Source organism: Lampetra planeri, chromosome 25, assembly GCF_965212315.1.
Source record: "Lampetra planeri chromosome 25, kcLamPlan1.2.h2, whole genome shotgun sequence".
NCBI classification, from domain to species: Eukaryota; Metazoa; Chordata; class Hyperoartia; order Petromyzontiformes; family Petromyzontidae; genus Lampetra; species Lampetra planeri.
This window is the reverse complement of record NC_136131.1, coordinates 1,458,304-1,476,491: the sequence shown is the minus strand read 5'-3', so window position 1 is coordinate 1,476,491 and position 18,188 is coordinate 1,458,304. Positions and strand designations below refer to the sequence as shown.

The 18,188-nt window shown below is 47.4% G+C and overlaps 1 protein-coding gene across 2 annotated transcripts in view; it reads left to right on the top strand.

The window, feature by feature from the left end:
• The window catches only part of LOC144727219 (spectrin beta chain, non-erythrocytic 1-like), a 166,128-nt gene that overhangs the window by 79,475 nt on the left and 68,465 nt on the right, over positions 1-18,188 (top strand). For both annotated transcript variants that reach the window (XM_078605894.1, XM_078605895.1), the window contains one exon: positions 13,891-13,982. In XM_078605894.1, coding sequence (XP_078462020.1) covers positions 13,891-13,982 — 92 coding nt within the window. The remainder of the gene's footprint in view (positions 1-13,890; positions 13,983-18,188) is intronic.

Here is an 18,188-nt window from a genome sequence, read left to right as displayed (position 1 = left end):
GGATCGCAAATTGTATAAATACGTGCCAATTAGTAAGGTTTGTCACGTAAACAAAACGTTTCAATTCGTAACTGGTAACTTGTCAAGGAAACAAAACATGCCAATTAGTTACTACAATTAGTTACTTATATACTTACATACCAATTACTTATCCTGACAAGGCTCTTTCTGTAATGGATGCTGTTGACTGCAGCAGGGAAAGTACCATGAAACAAGATGCCTTTGTACAGCTTGCGTGCCGGTGTGTGTTTGCGTACGTGTGCATGTACGTGTGCACGTGCGTGTGTGCGTATCCGCAATGTTACTAGTAACTAAGAGTGTTACTTAGTAACTATAAGTTACTCGTAACTAATTGTAATTTTTTGTTTACGTGACAAACATTTCTAATTGGCTGTGTTGGGTGGTGGCGGGTTTAACGACGCATTGATATTCACGCAGTCTAACCCAAAAGGAAACCCTCTGTTATGGAGGAAGTTGATTATTCGAGTATTTAACCCATTGAGCTACACAGCTCTGTTTCACGGGTGACTCGGCCAGCAGGGGCGCGACTCCGCCCTTCCTCGCATTCCCAGACGCCTCTGCTGCTGCGACTGCTGCTGCGACTGCTGCTGCTGCTCTTACGAGCCATGTGCGTTTTGTGAGCACAGCGGGAAGCACGTGCGGTGTGCGGAAAAGTGCGGTGGATGCTCAACATGCCCAGCCGGCACGGAAGAGTAGGCCAAATACCATCTCAAAGGCTATCTCTCTCTGGAGCTCGAGTTCCCTTCAACTGATGGTGGTCGAGCGAGCCATTGCAGGGCTGCCTTTTAAACAGCTTTACAACCTTTACCTTTGAAAAGCTTTATAGCTCATCGGATTCCTCCAGTGGAATTGCATATTGTGACACCTGCTGTATATTTGGAGTTTGCGTGTCTCTGTCTCCGTGGTCGCAATTGTTTTTCCTCCGGGTCCTCCGGTTTTGTCCCGCCACATTTAGAATCGACATCGCACGTTAGAGTATTTGGCTGATCAAAAATGTCCACGCGATAAGACACTTTGTGAATGAAAAAATGTATTTCTTCCCAAAAATTGGGTGTACACTTTATCTGTGAAGGTCCGGTGTTTTAAAGTCACAAAAAAAGGAACGTAGCATGGAACAGAGACGTCCATTGTTTTAGCATCAAGGGGCAGATTGACAAACATCGTGAGAGCTGTGGGATGCAGACATGGCGCCGCACAGTAAGTGCAGCGAAGAGACAGATTCAGAAGTGATTTGCCGCGGGGAGATGAGAGAGCTCTATTCGGAAGAGAAATGCGAGATCGATAGTCGGTATATTACACGAAAATGGATGGATAGATATAAGCGAGATGAACGCCGAGAAGGGCGGTGAGGCCAATAGGAATAAGGCGCTTACAGGAGAGCGGCACAAGTGAATTGATGTTTGTACGAGCCATCGAACAAACACGGTCATTGCATCGCGCGGCGCTTTCAAATGCGGTTCTGCGGTCGTCGATATTAGAAAGCCACTGGGGCTAGGCACTGTTAATTCAAAATTGAAAACTCATTTCATTAGAACTGCTTTTTGCGTTCACCCCGCTCCTCTGATTATTAGCATGGTTGGCTACGCACGGTGTGAAAGAAGTTCAACATACGTACAGAAGAGAGATGTGCGTGAGATAGGAGAGAGACGCGTTCAGGAGAGAGGGAAAGAGAGAGGGACACGGAGATATACACTGGGAAAGACAGAGGCACGTGGAGAGACATGAGAGAAAGGGGACAGATGGGAGAGATGGGAGAGAGAGGAGAGAGAGAGGAGAGAGAGAACAGAGATGTGCAACCACATTCTCAATGTTCACTCTGCCAGGCCCACAGCCCCAACCATCACCGTGGAGCGCACGCACGGTGACTCAGATCACTGAATCGTCTCACGTGGCCCTGTGAGATGATGAACTTCATACCTTTCCATTTTAAAGCCGTGGCGAGAGGCATTCCTCATTCCTCACTTGTGTGTTTGAGTGACGGGGTGGGAGATGAGCCGACGCCACCGCCCCTGCCGCCGCCCGTCGTCGCGTTTGGCCCCCGGAGGGGGGGGGGGGGCACCGTTGCCCGGATGGCCCTGGTGGAGGTGAGAGGCTGATCCGGTGGTAACCGACCGAGAGAGAACGATACCGGCGATGAGAGCAATCCTTCTGTGCCACTGGCCGTGCCACTCTATTTAAATATTACTATTTTTATTTTACCAGGTAAGTCCCACTGAGTTACGTAGCTGTTTTTCGGAAGCGACCTGGCCACAAATGATAGCGCAACGAAGTGGCTTATTGCGTGGAAATTTACCGCAGTCAAATACTCTCTAGAAGCACGTCTCTTAATGTGGAGGGAAAAGCTGCAGTACCCGGAGAAAGCTCCACACGACCACGAGGAGAGAGGGAGAGACGTGCAAACTCCAAATATACAGGCAGCAGGCAGGGTTGGGATCAAAATCACGACCTCCTGTACACCAGGCGAGGCCATTAACATCGCCTTGCCACCACGACGCCCTCACTCAACCACGCCGCACGTGGCACCGCGGCCAGGGCGCGACAGACAACAACAACCTGTGAGGAACAGGAGGAAGCGTCTCCGTTAGGGGAGGGCGGTGGGAGCAGTGGGGGGTTTGCATCTTCCACGCTGAGGAGCTGATTGCTGCCATCCCTGGATCTTGTGTCAAAATGTTACTCGCGAGTATGAAAAATAAGAAAGGGGGTTTTACTCCTTCTGACATGAAAACAAAATAGCTGCTCAACCCCCGAGCTATATATGCTCCGATACGTGTGGCATTATCTTCGTACTGTTCGCCTGTTGGTGTTCTCTGGTCTGACACTGGTGGTGAAACTCGGCCATAGAGAAAAAGCTGTCTCTGGTGTAGGCCATTCAGTTTCTAAGTAAAATGCAAATATAATTATTGGAGCGAGTTTGGTTGCATGTTTTGCCACAAGTACTGTGTGTGGTTAATGCAGACTTTAATCCTTGCAAAAGGTTTCTATTTGGTGTTTGAACATGTTAACACAGCTTCTGTTTTATTGCCAGAAAGGGTAAACCCTATTCTTGTTTTCCATACTTCCAATGTCTCTGAAAAACTAAATCAATTGGTATATTTAATTGCCCTCGTGACAACTTGATTCGATTGGCTGTCGGGTGGTGGATGGTTATACAACCGACACGTTCGAACCCAAAAATAAACGAATTAAGAATCGTCCGTCACATTTGTCGTGAGAGCCCATGCTACGAAGGGAGCTCGAGCGCTCATTTCTCCGTCTCCCGCTGGGTTCTCGCCCAATATTTTTTGAGGCCGCGCCGACCACGTGGTCACAGCGGGGTCACCTCGGCCGCGGCTTGCGGGGGAGCGCAACAGCTTCCGGCCGTCTGAAGAGAATGATGGGAGACTTCGCTGGGGAGCTGCGAGGTCGTGGGGAGGAGATAGAGAGAGGGGAGGAGGGGGGGAGCCCTGCCAGATGTCTGGTTCCACTGAGTGGGTTGGTGGGGAGTGGCGGTGCAGCGGTTTGCGTGCCGCGCTACGTATCCGGCGTCCCGAGTTCGATTCCCACTTACGGCCAACACCAGTTACGATTATTTGAACCGGTCCTGGGCCTCCACTATGTCGACTTAGCCTCAAATTAGTGCCTGGTGCGGTGTGTGAACATCGCCACTGGGAAGACAAAGGCAGCCAGGTGTGGTTTTGGCCACTCACCCCCTCGTGCGCCGTGTCAGCCTTCATCGGTGCTCACTTACAGCGCTTGCCCCAACAGTCTGTTAAGGCTATACGGGGGATCTTTGTCTTTGTGGGTGGGAGGGTGACTGGCTGCCCCTGTGAGGCAGCACAGCTTTCATCCTTTGTGAATTGCAAATAACGCTGCGTTCGTGCCACGCTTTACACACAGCATTGTGAAAAGCACATGTTGTTATAAAAACACATTAGCTTGTCGTAAATTCACCGGGCTTTCTCGGTATCTTCTTTATCCCCTCTTCTAAATTCAACGCTTATATATTTACACCTTGAAAATTACACGTGGTGTACAACGTTTGACCGGGAAAATCCATAGCAGGTACAGAAAGCCAGCGAATTAAGTGCAAAAGCAATTTGAACCGTTGCAAGTAGCTGGGACGAATATCTATTGCAACGTTATTGATGAACATCATGGACAGAGCTAAACGTATGCATGCATTATGTTGAACTTCTGCGTGCACGGTACGCAGCCAACCGTACTAATCGGAGGTATGGGGAAAGGACAACAAACTATGCAATGAAATGAAGGCCATGTGATTGCAGACATTTTTGAGACAGGACTCCTGGCACATAGAGAGAGAAGTGCGACAAGCAATGTTGAAGTCCTGGGGTGACACTCGACACCTACAGTTCCCGGGGACGTGAAAGGCTCCGTGTCACACGTGTGAGAACACGTCCAGCAGGCTCCGTTCATACCCAACCACTGCGCATCACCGATCAAAGCCTCCCCCGGCTGCTGTGGACTGACAGGAGCCCATTGAGATGGCACGGCTCTTTTTACGAGATGAACATTCTGGCACGTAGCAGCAGGCTTTCGTGACCAACAATAATATCCATAATAAGAGTTATTTTGCGTTATATTGAGTAAATATAAATGTCTCGTTAAACCCGCCACCGGCCGACACAGCCAATTAGTAAGGCCCGATGAAGTGAATTTCGCCCGGTGAAAATGGATTTAATTACCAGCTAAACGTCGTACTCAAACTGTAAATGTTTTGGGTTTACTCTCCAACACGCCGGTGTGCTGAACTAGTAAATAATTGGCAGTTTTTGTTTCTGTGACAAACCTTTCGAATTGGTTGTGTCAGGTGGTGGTGGGTTAACGACACGTCTGTATTTGCACGATCTAACCCAAAATGACTTTCATTTTGAGAGAAATATTCTCAAGCACACATCCATCACAAGCCGTGAACGAATCCGAACAAAAACCTGAAAAGAAACACCATGTGAGGAAGTTAAGAGACAAAAACTGTTTTATGTTATACGCCAAATATAATATTAGAGATTTACTTGTATCTTTGTATGTATGTTGAACTTATTTTGCACCGTACGTAGCCAACCGTGCTAATTAGAGGTGTGGGGAAGGACAACAACTTAGATTCACTAACAAGGCTAGCTGAGATTCAATACATTTTCAAAGTCTCAATGTAGAATATATTTTGTTATAGAAATGCTGGACTATGATAATGATAAAACATTTGACGATTATATAAAAAGAACGTCAGATGCTGCCTTCTTCTTCATATGGCTGATGTCGGTGTAGAGCCACGAATATGATTTTACGTTTGGGTAGTTGAGCCAGATGATTGCGTCAGGAGTAGCGGTGTGGGGAATTGTCGCTGTGGTGATGCTTCCCCCCTTCGTAATTGTGATTCGGGCATTGAGTCATGATGCGTCCCATGGTATGTTCTGGGTGACCGGTCGCATGCTGTCGGGAGAGTTTAAAATTTTCCATTTGTGCATCAACTATCCGCATCTGGGTGCAGTGAGTTCCTGCAGTAGACTGGCGAGCACATGCATAGCGCCCATCACACATGGGCTTCCACCTCTCATAGCGCCAGTCACCCATGAGCACTGTGAGAGATGGAAGCGAGAGTCTGGACTGCGGCCGACGTCAAAAATAAAGACATCTCGTACAGGAGCCTACCGTCGAAGCTCCCCCGGTTTCAACCTTCCACACCGCCAATGATCGACCGTCAATCAGGATCGGGCCACATGGCCGATGCGGCCACCCGATGCCACATATGTCGCATCAAATAATATGGCGGCTTGCGAGTAGTGTGGTCGCGAATCCCAAACCATCGACCGCATCATCAACACGCTGCTGCTGCCTTCACGCCTGTAAAGGAGGAATGGACGGACATCCACTCTGCTTCTGAGCAGACAATTGAGTGGATAACAAATAGAAAATCACATTTTTTATCCACTGCTGTGAATCCATACGAAAGAAGAAGATCATCCATTCATGATAGGCCTGAGTGATTGTGTTTGTGCGGAGGAGGTGGTCTCTTTCCGTGATGGGGTATTGCTACTGTGCTTGGAATAACACGTTGACCATTTTGAGTTTTGGCTTCTGGCAGAGTGATGGTGTGCAACGTCTCGAATGGTCCCGAGTTTTGCTGAGATGTCCAACGCTGATAAAAGGGGAAAGAAACCGCAACGTGTGCTTGTGTGTGTGCAAATCACAGCGGCAAAGAGTTTTAAATTCCGGACAACTTGTGAGATCACATTTATTGATACGGATAAAGAAGTGATTGAGTGGATGCTTTGTAATGTTGAAAGAAGGACGGCTATCTTACAAACAATAATACAGCATTATAAATGTTGCCAACATAAACCCAGCAATAATGAACATAAATTTCCCTCTGCCTGCCTTATTAAAACATTGTAAAAAATAAATGCACATTCTACTACTGACTTGGCTGGTCTGGATAGCTTTCCAAGTTAGCACTGTTAAATTCTAAGCATTGTTGTATGCAGGTCGCTTCTGAAAAAGAGCTATGTAGCTCAGTAGGCCTGAAATAAATAAATAAATATATACTGCAAGCATAAATGGTTTGAAAGGTGTGTTGAGGTAAACTTAGCACAACTTTCATGATATTAATATTCATATACTTGTCTGATTTCTTTATATTAATTTTATCCGAGATATCGCGCCCATTTCACGAGGCCTCCTCAGGGCCACCATTTCCACCTTGTCGTTGGTGGATGATGGCTGATCCCGTGCAGAAAACCCTTCTCCTCCCGATATTTGCAATCCGCGTAAGGGGGCCCAGTTTGATGCACAATTCGCGGGCCACATTCAACCCTGTGACAAGAATAGGCTATTACCCTTTCTGGCAATCAAACAGAAGGTTTTAAGATGTTCAAACACCAAATAAATACTTTTTGCAAGGAATCAATTCTGCATTAACCACACTTGTGGTGAACATGCAAACAAACATGCTCTGATAATATATGCATTGTTTTTTGATTGGCCTACACCAGACAGAGTTTTCTTTAGTTCCTGCTCTGACATTGGTGAGACTAGGCCATAAAGAAGGCTGTTTTAACATATTAACACCTGTTTTATTGCCTAAAATGGTATACCTATTATTATTTTTCATACTGTGATACTGGCAAATTCGGCCGCTTGCCGCTCCGCAGAGAAAAGTGCGGGAACATTTCCTCCGATGGCTTTCCGCGTTTCCCAGCGACCATCGGCTCACCTTCACCTCCGTTCTACGGATTCTTCCACAGCTCCTCCGGCTGCTGTACATTTCCACACGATTATAAGCCACTTTCCTTGAGCTATTGCTTATGATAGCCAGGTCGCGTCCTGAAAAAAAGATATACATAGCTCAGTGGGCCTTACCTGCTAAAATAAAAATAAGTTTTAGGCCACTTCAAACCTCCTGGAGTGAGGTTGGGGTTGGTGGAATAGGCATGGACACAAACACACACTGAATATGAGCATGGGCCAGGTTATGTGAAGCGGGCTGCCGTTTTAAACTATTATTTAAAGGGACTTTGTAAATAACATGATCATTATTGAGTAGCTTAGTAAGGTGATGACACGATTATGTTGACACGAATTGCAGTTGCATATGACCAAGGGGAAATGCTTTCAAGATGCAGGGGCTTTGGTGTAGAAATTAAACAAATATGGTTAATTATGATGATGTTGTAAGTTACTATTATAATGGTGATGCAATACCCAAACGCAGACATACATATGAAAAATATAGCTTGTTTTACAATGCGGGTGGAAATGGTCCACAACAAATCATCACAATGACATTTATCGGCCAGCAATTGGTGTGTGTTGATATTTGGACAGCTGTAGTATGCGCTATTAAACGTCTAACAGGCAGTTTTTTTTCTATTGAGGCCGTTAAAATGTCCACTTAATCTTTTCCCTCGGGTTTTTGGAAGTCGCGCGCTATGTTCACATTTCGCAGCTCATGTTGAATGTATGGCCGGAGCTAGGAATGTGATGCGTCAGGCATGAAAGTCGGACCCACGGAATGTTTCACTCGGGGTCGAGATGTCGCACGTCGGCAGTGGACACATTTTGTTAAAAAATAATTTTGATCAACTCGGGGTGCGTTTTTCGCCTTTCCACTTTTCACGAGAGTTGACTCAATTTTACTTTCTTGCTCTAGATCCTGAAGTTGATTCGCGATAAGTAGCTGGTACCGTGCTGTCGGTGCGTCGGGGTGGCAAGACGTTAACTACCTCTCCTGGTATGCAGGAGGTCGTGGGTTCGATGCCGACCCTGATGCCTGCTGCACATTTGGAGTTTGCGTGTCTCTCTCCCCGTGGTTGTGTGGATCTTTCTCTGGGTCATCCCGTTTTTCCCTCCATATTTTAATCGACGTGCATTCAGAGTATTTGGCTGCTCTACATTTCCACGTGATAAGCCGCTTCGTTGAGCTGTCATTTGTGGTCAGGTCGCTTCTGTAAAAGAGCTACATAGCTCAGTAAGCCTTACTGGGTAAAATAAAAAATAGTTTATTTTTTGTTTAGATCTATATCGGTCAACGTGAGCGATATGGGATTGTTTCAAAGTGTAGCGAGTGCATCTAATTTTGAAGAGGCTAGTGGTGCCTAGGTAATAACATAGTTGTGTATATATTGATATAGTTGTGTGTGTGTATATATAGTTTTGGGAAGCGGTAGTGTCGTGGTTAGCGTCCTGCACTACAAACCCGGTGACCCAAGTTTGATTCCCGCTCACGGCCAATGCCAATGACGATTACCTGAACAGGTCCTGGGCCTCCCCTAGGTCCACTCAGCCTCAAATGAGTACCTAGTGCGATTGTATAAACATCGGCACTAGGGAGACAAAGGCGGCCAGGCATGGTGCTGGCCACCCACTCCCTCGTGTGCTACAGTGCCGGCCTTCACTGGTGCTCGCAAACAGCACTTCCCCCAACAATCTGTTAAAGGCTATACGGGGGATCTTTGTCTTTGTTTTGTCTATATATGTTCAAACTGCAATCAAATTAGATGCCAAATCGGCATATCCGCAATGCGTGTGTAATGATCTTGCGTCCCTCTGCGGAGAAGTCACTTTTTAAAATCTCAAACATAACTTGAGCATAATGAGCAACTTAGCAACCGATAGCAATAGCTGGCAATGTTCGTGTCACGCTTTCCTCTCGTAGACACGGTGAGACCTTTGTGTTTTACGGCGCAAAAGATGGCAATATAAACTTTATAATTCAACCGCCTCATTTTCTCGTGATGTATTTCGAAAGAGGCCAGCAGAATAGACGGTTTCTCTCTCGGTAAAAAAAAAATAATCTTGTTTTTAACCTCGCTTATTCTTTGCGCATGTAGGTGGCAGTAAAAGTGTTCAGGAGCTAAGCGCCTATGTCGAGGTCTGGCGAGCCACGAAGAGGGCTTCGGGAGAGAGTTGGTGTCGTCTTTGCTGATCCTCTGTTGAGTCAGCCCGGTGAAATATATTGCCCTGCTGCACAAATCGGCAAAGTGAAGCCCGGGTGCAAATGAACAACGAGGGGAACAAGCCTTAGGAACGAACGGTGCCTGCGGCGCTTTGACAGCGGTGTACATTTTCATTCTTCGTGTGGGGGAATGTCCCCGGCGATGAGAACGCATCAGGTGCGCGTGCACTCTTCACGAGGCCGCGTGGTTGACGCTCTACCCCTGGAGTCATAAATACACGAGGGTGCCTATTACTCAACTTTGATGGAAACACCAATAAGTGTGTATTTCTATTCGCAGCGTGTGTTCCTTGATTTATTTGATGAAAATTGTGATTCATAAATTCCGCTAAACCGGCACGTATGGACAACCGTGCGTTTTTTCCATGGATACACCCCAAGAATAACATCACGTTTTAACTATCTCGGGCCCACACAATAGGCCCACTAACTTCAGTTTCCCCAGTAGGCTTCACAAAAAAGCAAGCACTAAATAACGTTCCGTGTTTCTTGTTTTTTACGTGCACTGCTAAATACCTCAGGCCCCGAGAGACAATGCGTCTATATTTAACTTGGCCGCACGTGAACAATGGGCAGCTCAACTCAGCAGGCGGCTGTCGGTGGGAGGCGAGACACGGCAGAGCGACAGCGTTCACAGTTCCCAGAGATGGCGCGCCCCACGACAGCCGGCCCACGCGTATGCTGCAGACCAACGCGCACAGCCTGCCTACAGCGTGCACTGTGGACGTGCTATCGTCCATTAACGCGCGGCGTTGCTTTCGCACTTCGAATGCCGCGTCGCTGCTTTTGTACGCGGAACCGGCTCGCCCTAGACCCCTCCTCCCGTGACCGTAACGAGAGGACAGGCCGGCTAATAAAAACGACAACAATAGACGAGTTCGGAGGCGATGAGTGGATACTCTGCATTGTGTTCTGCCCTCCTCTTGAGGGTCGAGTGACTCCGCCACCGAGGGACACCAGAGGGTTGTGGAACGGCCACTCGTTATTTCAAAGTGTTCTTCTGAGGAGCATTCGTGCGTCTGTAAATATGACCAGATGCACACCAATAGAGCTCACGTTACACAGCACCTAACTGCTCAATCCCTGTACAGCGTCCATCCGAATCTGAATAGATGCCCTCTGCCCTGAATTGATTATTCCACTGATGGGCGTGGCCTACTGTGCAGTTACATTAACGTCATTCATTACATTAAGCCCATACCAGCTACATATGCATGTATGTATGTTGAACTTTTTTAGCCCCGGATGTAGCCAAGCATGCAAATTGTGGTGCTTTGCATAATAAGAACGGGATGGCACTGTTATTTCTGGCATCAATAAGCGGCGTGATGACACATCTCTTCAACAGATGTCGTGCCGCTGTAGCAGCTGCATTGCTGAGTGTTTCCCACTCAAAAAACGAGTCCTGAGGAAATTCCACATTCACTTGGGACGACCCGCTGTTATGGCTTCCTGCACGGCGCTCAGTCTACCAGCAATGATTCGATCCGCGACTGGTCCCGGCCCGTGATTCGAGCGCTCTGCCCACAGTGCTCCACCCCCCCCCCCCCCGGCCGGATAATAAACCGATTGCTTTAACATGGCAATGGGAAGAATTGAATATTAAAAAACGAAAATTTAAATGTTACTTTACTGAATTAATTGCCAGACTAGCAGACTGCTTCCAGCAGTGTTTTTTTTTTTTGAGCACAGCAATATGCTCTCCATCGTATTCAGCATTCTAACAATCATAACGTTCAAGTTGTAACACGACTCAGAGACGCAAGGAGGAACCGCAGACGAGTGGGAATCTGGGAGGACATCTAACACGTAGGCTTTCACGACCAATGTTATTCATAATAAAGGTTTTTGGGTTATATTGCGTGAATATAAATGTGTCGTTAACCCACCACCACATAGCCAATTAGTAAGGTTTGTCACCTGAACAAAACGTGCCAATTAGCTATTACTTTAGCACATCGGTGTGACGGTGAGAAAACCATAACACCCGCAGAAAGCACACGCATGCAAGGGGGAAACACTCTTTCCCATTCAGGCGGAACAGGTGAAGATCACTTTTTTTTTGTACGTACTGCCTTCTCCTGGCGAGCCAGGACATTGCTCCCCCTCGATGCCCACCCACGGGAAGGGAGTTTCGCAACATTTGTGCGATCCACCAACCCTCGCTGCCTCCACAGTGCTGGATTACAGACCACGTGCATAGCCCCACCACCGGCCATATACATCACAGCTCTTCCATAGACACATTCGTTGTTTACAGCCGGGCATATTGTGTAACGGCTACTCTCCCTTCTTTGATCCACTCCTATTGAGTCGTTCGTACTGTTCCGAGAACTGCCTCGAGGTCCAGTGTCCTGATTAACAATTAATTAGGGGTACGGGGAGATGTTAACTACCTTGCCTGGTCTACAGGAGGTCGTGGGTTCGATCCCGAACCTGACGCCTGCTGCTGTGTATTTGGTGTTTGCCTGTCTCTCTCCCCGTGGTCGCGTGGATTTTTCTCCGGGTCCTCCGGTTTTTCCTCCACATTTAGAAGCATTCGTTTGGGGTTTTTGGTTTGTATACATGTCCACGCGATAAGCCACTTGGTTGAGCTGTCGTTTGTTGCCAGGTCGCTTCTGAAAAGGAGCTATATAGCTCAGTGGGCCTTACCTGGTAAAATACAAATTTTTTTTTTTTAAGTTTAGTTAGATTGGAACCACACGGCACTGCTCTCGTTCCTCAATCGTGCGTATTTGCCACCTTGGAGAGACGCGTCAAGGAGAGACACTGATCGCTTTCAGCCGGCCTGGCTGACGAATCGCCACTGACGGGAGTCGTTAGCAGGAATTAGAAACATCATTTGACGTGAGACATCAACTGTAGTAGACTCATCAGCCGATATATCTGAATGAGATAGTTGAGCAGAGTTTCATGAAGTATGACGATTGCCCCCTTTTCTGGATGTTTTTTCTGCTGATTAATTAACCATGAAACCAATTGGATCATTACAAATATTCTATTTAATGAAATGCATTTCAACTGTATATGTGTGTTAAGCACTTGTATTCAGTTATTAATACGTAACATATAATGCTCGTCAAATAATACATTGCGTAAATCATGCCCGTGGAAAACAACGCAATCTGCGAGTTCGACTCTCCGCATTGCCACGCAGTCGGCATTCCTCTCCGTGCCCGAGTCGATAACCGCAAGGGGCATCCGAAACATTTCGCGAGGTCCTCAACGCGACGGTGTTTACATAGGCAGACGTGATTCAGCTGCAGGACTTGGTCTAAACCACTTGGTGTGTGTGTGTGCGCGTGCTCACGGCCACCAACACCAGCGACGATTATCTGAAGCGGTCCTGGCGCTCCCCTAGGTCGACTCAGCCTCAAATGAGTACCTGGTGCGATGTGTAGTAAACATCGCCACTGGGGAGACAAAGGCGGTCGGGCGCGGTGTTGGCCACCAACCCCCTCGTGTGCCGTGCCGTCCTTCATAGTTGCTCGCTCACAGCACTTGCCCCAAAAGTCTGTTGAGGCTACATGGGGAAATGTAAGTCTATGGGCAATGTTCGTCCATGGGCAGTGTCAGTCTTTCTGTGCCAAGTCCTTTCCCAGAGACGTCGGTGATCATGGCCTTCCCTCCATTTGGCTCTGTCCACGATATTTATTCAAGAACTTTGCATGCAATACTTACTCCTAGTTGCAATCCAATTATTTATATTTCTTATGATGTAACTTAACTCGCTGTCTTCCCCGGCTTCTTGTGCCTGTAATTGTACCAGTCAATGCATGATATTAAGTCTCTTGTTTTCTCTTGACATATCCAAGGGATCTAACTTTACTATTCTCTAATTATTATTTCTGTACCTGCCATCCAAAATATATTTAAGTTACCTGTCTCATCCGTCCGTGAAATTCTTAACATCCTCCATCTTAAAAAAAAAAGATAATTCTATGACTTACAGTTTGCTGTGTAGTCTTTGTAATTGTCCAGCTCTCACATTGCATTGTGAAGGAGCCATTGCATGTTGAGTCAAGACAGAGTGCTTTGAGTGTGTCTCACCAGTCACCTTGTATGAACCGTGGTTTGTATTGAATCTCTGCGGCAGTGCAGGCACCTGGGCCTGTACTCAGTTGACTGGGCTAAAGGTGTCGAGCAGCCGCGTGTGTAGACGAGTGTGCGTTGACGAGTTGTCACGGGGGGCACAGGTGGTGCATCAGCCTGCCATCTCAGTCAGTTGACCCGTGGAACCTGAGTCTGCCCCGTGACCTCGTGCTAGCGGGCGTTCGACACTTCACTTGGCCTCAACGTGCACATAACCTGGCACAAGTGTAGTGATGACGTCACCGCCACTTAGTGGCGAATCGCGGTTGTTGTTTTTGGGGTGGTGGAATACAATGCGTTGTGCCCACTGTTGTCGCTCCTCACAGATCCAGGACATCAGCGTGGAAACGGAGGACAGCCGGGAGGTGAAGTCGGCCAAGGACGCCCTGCTGCTGTGGTGCCAGATGAAGACGGCAGGGTGAGTGTTTCCCACTGACACGTGCGGTGAGTGTCTTGCACTGACACACGGAGTGAGCGTCTCCCACTTACAAGGGGGGGGGGGGGGTGAGTGTCTCCCACTGACAAACGGAGTGAGCGTCTCCCACTGACACGTGGGGTGAGTGTATCCCACTGACACACGGAGTGAGCGTCTCCCACTTACAAGGGGGGGGGGGGGTGAGTGTCTCCCTCTTACACAACCTGTTATCCAACCCTTCAAAGGCAAGGGTTAATGGATCACTTAGATTTGCTCAACTCCTAAAGACACCGGGCACTGGGCTGTGAAGTGGCCAGGAGGGGTTTCTATGGGAGACAAAACGTTAACCGAAAAACCGTTAACCGATGTCACTGTTAACCGAGCAACTACTCCAATTAGCACGCATTGTTTGAGTGACAAACCTTACTAATTGGCTGTGTCGGGTGGTGGCGGGTTTAACGACACAACATTTATATTTTTACGTGATCTAACCCAAAAAAAACTAACCCTCTGATGGATAATTTTGGTCGTGAAAGCCTCCTATGACGTGTTCAACGGAACAGCGGCGAGTTGTAGCACGGGCCCGTTGGAGGGTGGAAAAATCTTGTCCTGTGGACACGACCCCCAACGTAGCCGACCCAGTTTGTGGCCACCGGGTGTAAAAGATGTGGCTGAAACTCGTGGCCTTTTGTCAGTTTAACGGCCTCGGGCCAACGTGTCCAGCGGTGAGTCACGTTTTATGGGTGGGGGGGGGGCTGACTTATGTGGACTGTCGGCGTTCCTCCGCTCGTGCGATATTCACGCGGGGACATTTTCCGCCATTTAAGGTGCGAACCGAGGATCTGCCATCCGCGCGCACACAACACACATCGATGTACGCGACTCGTCAATATGCACAAGCACATCGATATGCACAGAACGTCAATATTCGTAATGTATTAATATACACGACACATCGATATTCACGATGTATCGGTATACGCAACACATCGATATTCGTAATGTATAGATATACTCCACAACACATCGATATTCATGATGCATTGATGTCCACAACATATTGATATTCACATCACATCGATATTCATAATGTATCTATATACACAATATTCATTGGGTCTTTCGAAATGTCGTGATATTTTTATTATTTTTTCTATCTACGTGGCTTTACCGAAAGACCCAATGAATATTAATCCCTGCAGTCACGAAAGCTGTAAGTCAAGATATATACACAATACATTGATATACGTGACGCACTCCTATCCATAATGTCTCGAGCCTTTTGAATGTTCACTGTTTACAGAAATGTATAACATTAGCAACAACAGCAAAAGCGTTCTTTGAGCCACGATTTCGTTCCGGACTTTTGTTCTTGTGTCGCGTAACGCGGGGGATCTCGTCATATCATGGTGTGGCACGCAACACGGATGTTAGTTTGTATTCACGGTAAAACCATTGCTTCGGACGAGTTTTGATTCGCCAGTTTTGCATATTCGCGAGTTACTAAATGTAAACTAATTCCCTATTTACCATTTCCCCTCCTCAGCTGTGTTCACTCGTAGCAGTAACATAATCCCATTTTCCCCCATTGGAACAAGGTTTCTGCATTCGCGAGCATTTTCAAGAACGTGACCCTTCGCGGCTCGAGAGGGCTTGCTGTATGTTGAACTTCTTTTCCACCGTATGTAGCCAACCGTGCTCATCAGAGGTGCGGTGGCAGGGGGAGGAGGGGGGGGCGAAGACAACAAACTCAATGCAAAAAGCAGTTCTCAAGAAATGAGTTTTCAATCTCGATGTATTAGTTAGAAGGGAATGTTATCTTCGAGAGGCAATTCCTTGACATTGCGATGGGCATTCAACCCTGATTTGAAGCTTTCGTGACTGCATGAATCCATACTCTTTGGTTCTTTCGGTAAAGTCACGTAGGTAGAAAAATAAAATAAATCACGACGTTTCGGGCGCAACACAAGCGTCAACTCGCCAGCCCGACCCCACCAATGGCTCCTGTTTTTCGTCCGAGGTTCACGTTAATTTCTTTGTCTATTACAATGTCCCTGCCGCCGTTCGTGGCCGACCGCTTGATGTTTCGGGCCTCTAGGCCTGAGCTCGGCAACTGTGCTTAAAGAGACACCAATAAGATTCATAAACTCTTTCCTTGTTTTGTTTCGTTTGTCCCATCTTGTTTTGTCTTGTTAATTCTAGTGGCCTGCGTTGGCGTATAATTTACGACCGTTATAACTCACCGATTCTTAGATGTACGCTTCGATGCATTCATCGTGAGCATTGCAATCTATTTCACTCGCTTGAGTTAACAGGTCATATAATGTCTATAACTTTGTGTGTGATCTCTAATCTACGTGCTCCTCTTTGTCTCAGTACAATTCCGAGTGTGCATCTCTTTCTGCTCCTTTGCACACTCTTCAGCATCCGTTCCATTTTTACTTTTCAACGTCCGTGTTTCTAATCTATGCGTGCAATCGCAGGTAGAATAACCTCAGATTTTACCAGGTATTCCTATTTATCTGCACAGTATTTAAATACCGAAGTAGGAATGTGTGGAACCTTCGGGGTATTTCCTCATCCCACGTGCTGCGACGACAACAACGATGTTGTTATTGAAGGGATCCGGGTCCCTGGAGAGCTCGAACAAAAGTGGAAAAATACCGGAGAGTTCTTTCTTGTTCTGCGGTAGTGACCCGTTCCCATGGGCGTGCCACTTGGAGTAAGAGATTGTGGCGCAGCTTCCCACTCTCTTGGGCAAACACGGACTTTGCAGTCCTGTAACGCTCCCACCGCCTCTTCATATGTGCTTTCAGGGCCTCTCTTTCGTATGGCTGTTGATGTAGATATAGAGCAACAACTACAATTTCACATTTAGGTGGTCAAGCCAGACAACCGCGTGAGGAATAGCGGAGTGCATCATCATCGCAGTGATGTCGCCTTCGTATTTTTGGATCAGGCATTGCGTCATTATACGTTGTACGGTCTGTTCTGGATGACTACAGTCGCACACACTGGAGAGTTTTAAATTTTCCCTTTATGCATCAGGTAGCTGCATCTACTGCCATGATTTGTGCAGATGCGGTTCAGGGTGGACCATGAGCTCTGTGGAATATCAAACCCAGGAATATTCTGTGTTTGGTCTTTCACAAAGTGTGGGTGAGTTATTTTTAACTCCATTCAACCCTCCAGGCTTAATTGGGGTTGGATTTGCGTTGTTTAAGCTTAAGCTCATCGGTTCAAAAGGGCTTGGCGTGACTTCACGCGATGACGAGAGACGTCGTTGAGGTCCTGATGAATGGGAAGGCGACTGCTTTCCTCCATTTGCGGGACTTCCCGGAGGGTTGCAGCGTTGCGGCGGTTGGGTGGGGGAAAGATTTGGTGACAGCACGGGCAGCCCCAGGCTGTTGGGGTCGACTTGAGGGTTCCGGTGATGCACCGCATCGCAGTGTTCAGTTGGACATCAACAAGCCGAGTGAGACTACTTCTGGTCTATACTGGTGCACGGTATTCGGAAACAGAGTACACGAGGGCCATCGTTGATGTCCGTAGCCCTGGTGCTGATGCTCCCCAGCTTGACCCTTGTTTTTTTGCCTTGGCGGCCACCTTTTACAGGTGGTCGTGGAAGGTTCACGTAAGTTGGAGTGGGGTCGTGTTGCACAGTGTTGCTGCAAAAGGTCAGAGTGCGCTTGGCGCTCCTATAATTATCAAGATGAAATGCAATGACTGTCGTTTTGCGAGGATTTGGCTTAAGCCTTCATTTCCGGAAATATCCCCCCATGGTGTTTAGGTCTTGTTTCAGAGTAGATTCGACGTCGTTGAAAGCGACTGCTTGCGTTCCCAGGGCAAGGTCATCCGCATGTTACAAATTTGTGTCGATGGTGATGCTTGATTTGTGGTCCAAGCGTTCATATGCTGTTGCTGCTGCGGCTGGCTCTGCACGCTTTGTTGAAACAGCGAGTGGAAGAAGGAACCGGCACCATACAGCAGCCATTTCCATGCAGAGGACAAAACTAGCCACTTTGGTTTATTGCTGAACATGATGATGTTTCCATGAGCGGAGTTTTCTGGGTGGCACCGGGCGGGGGCAACGCCCCGCCCAAACTGGACACCTTCATTCATACATTTTCAGGAGTTTACAATGAAGATTAAAAATAAATTAATTACATGCTCCCACGATTCATAATGTGATATTTCGTGTCACAAACT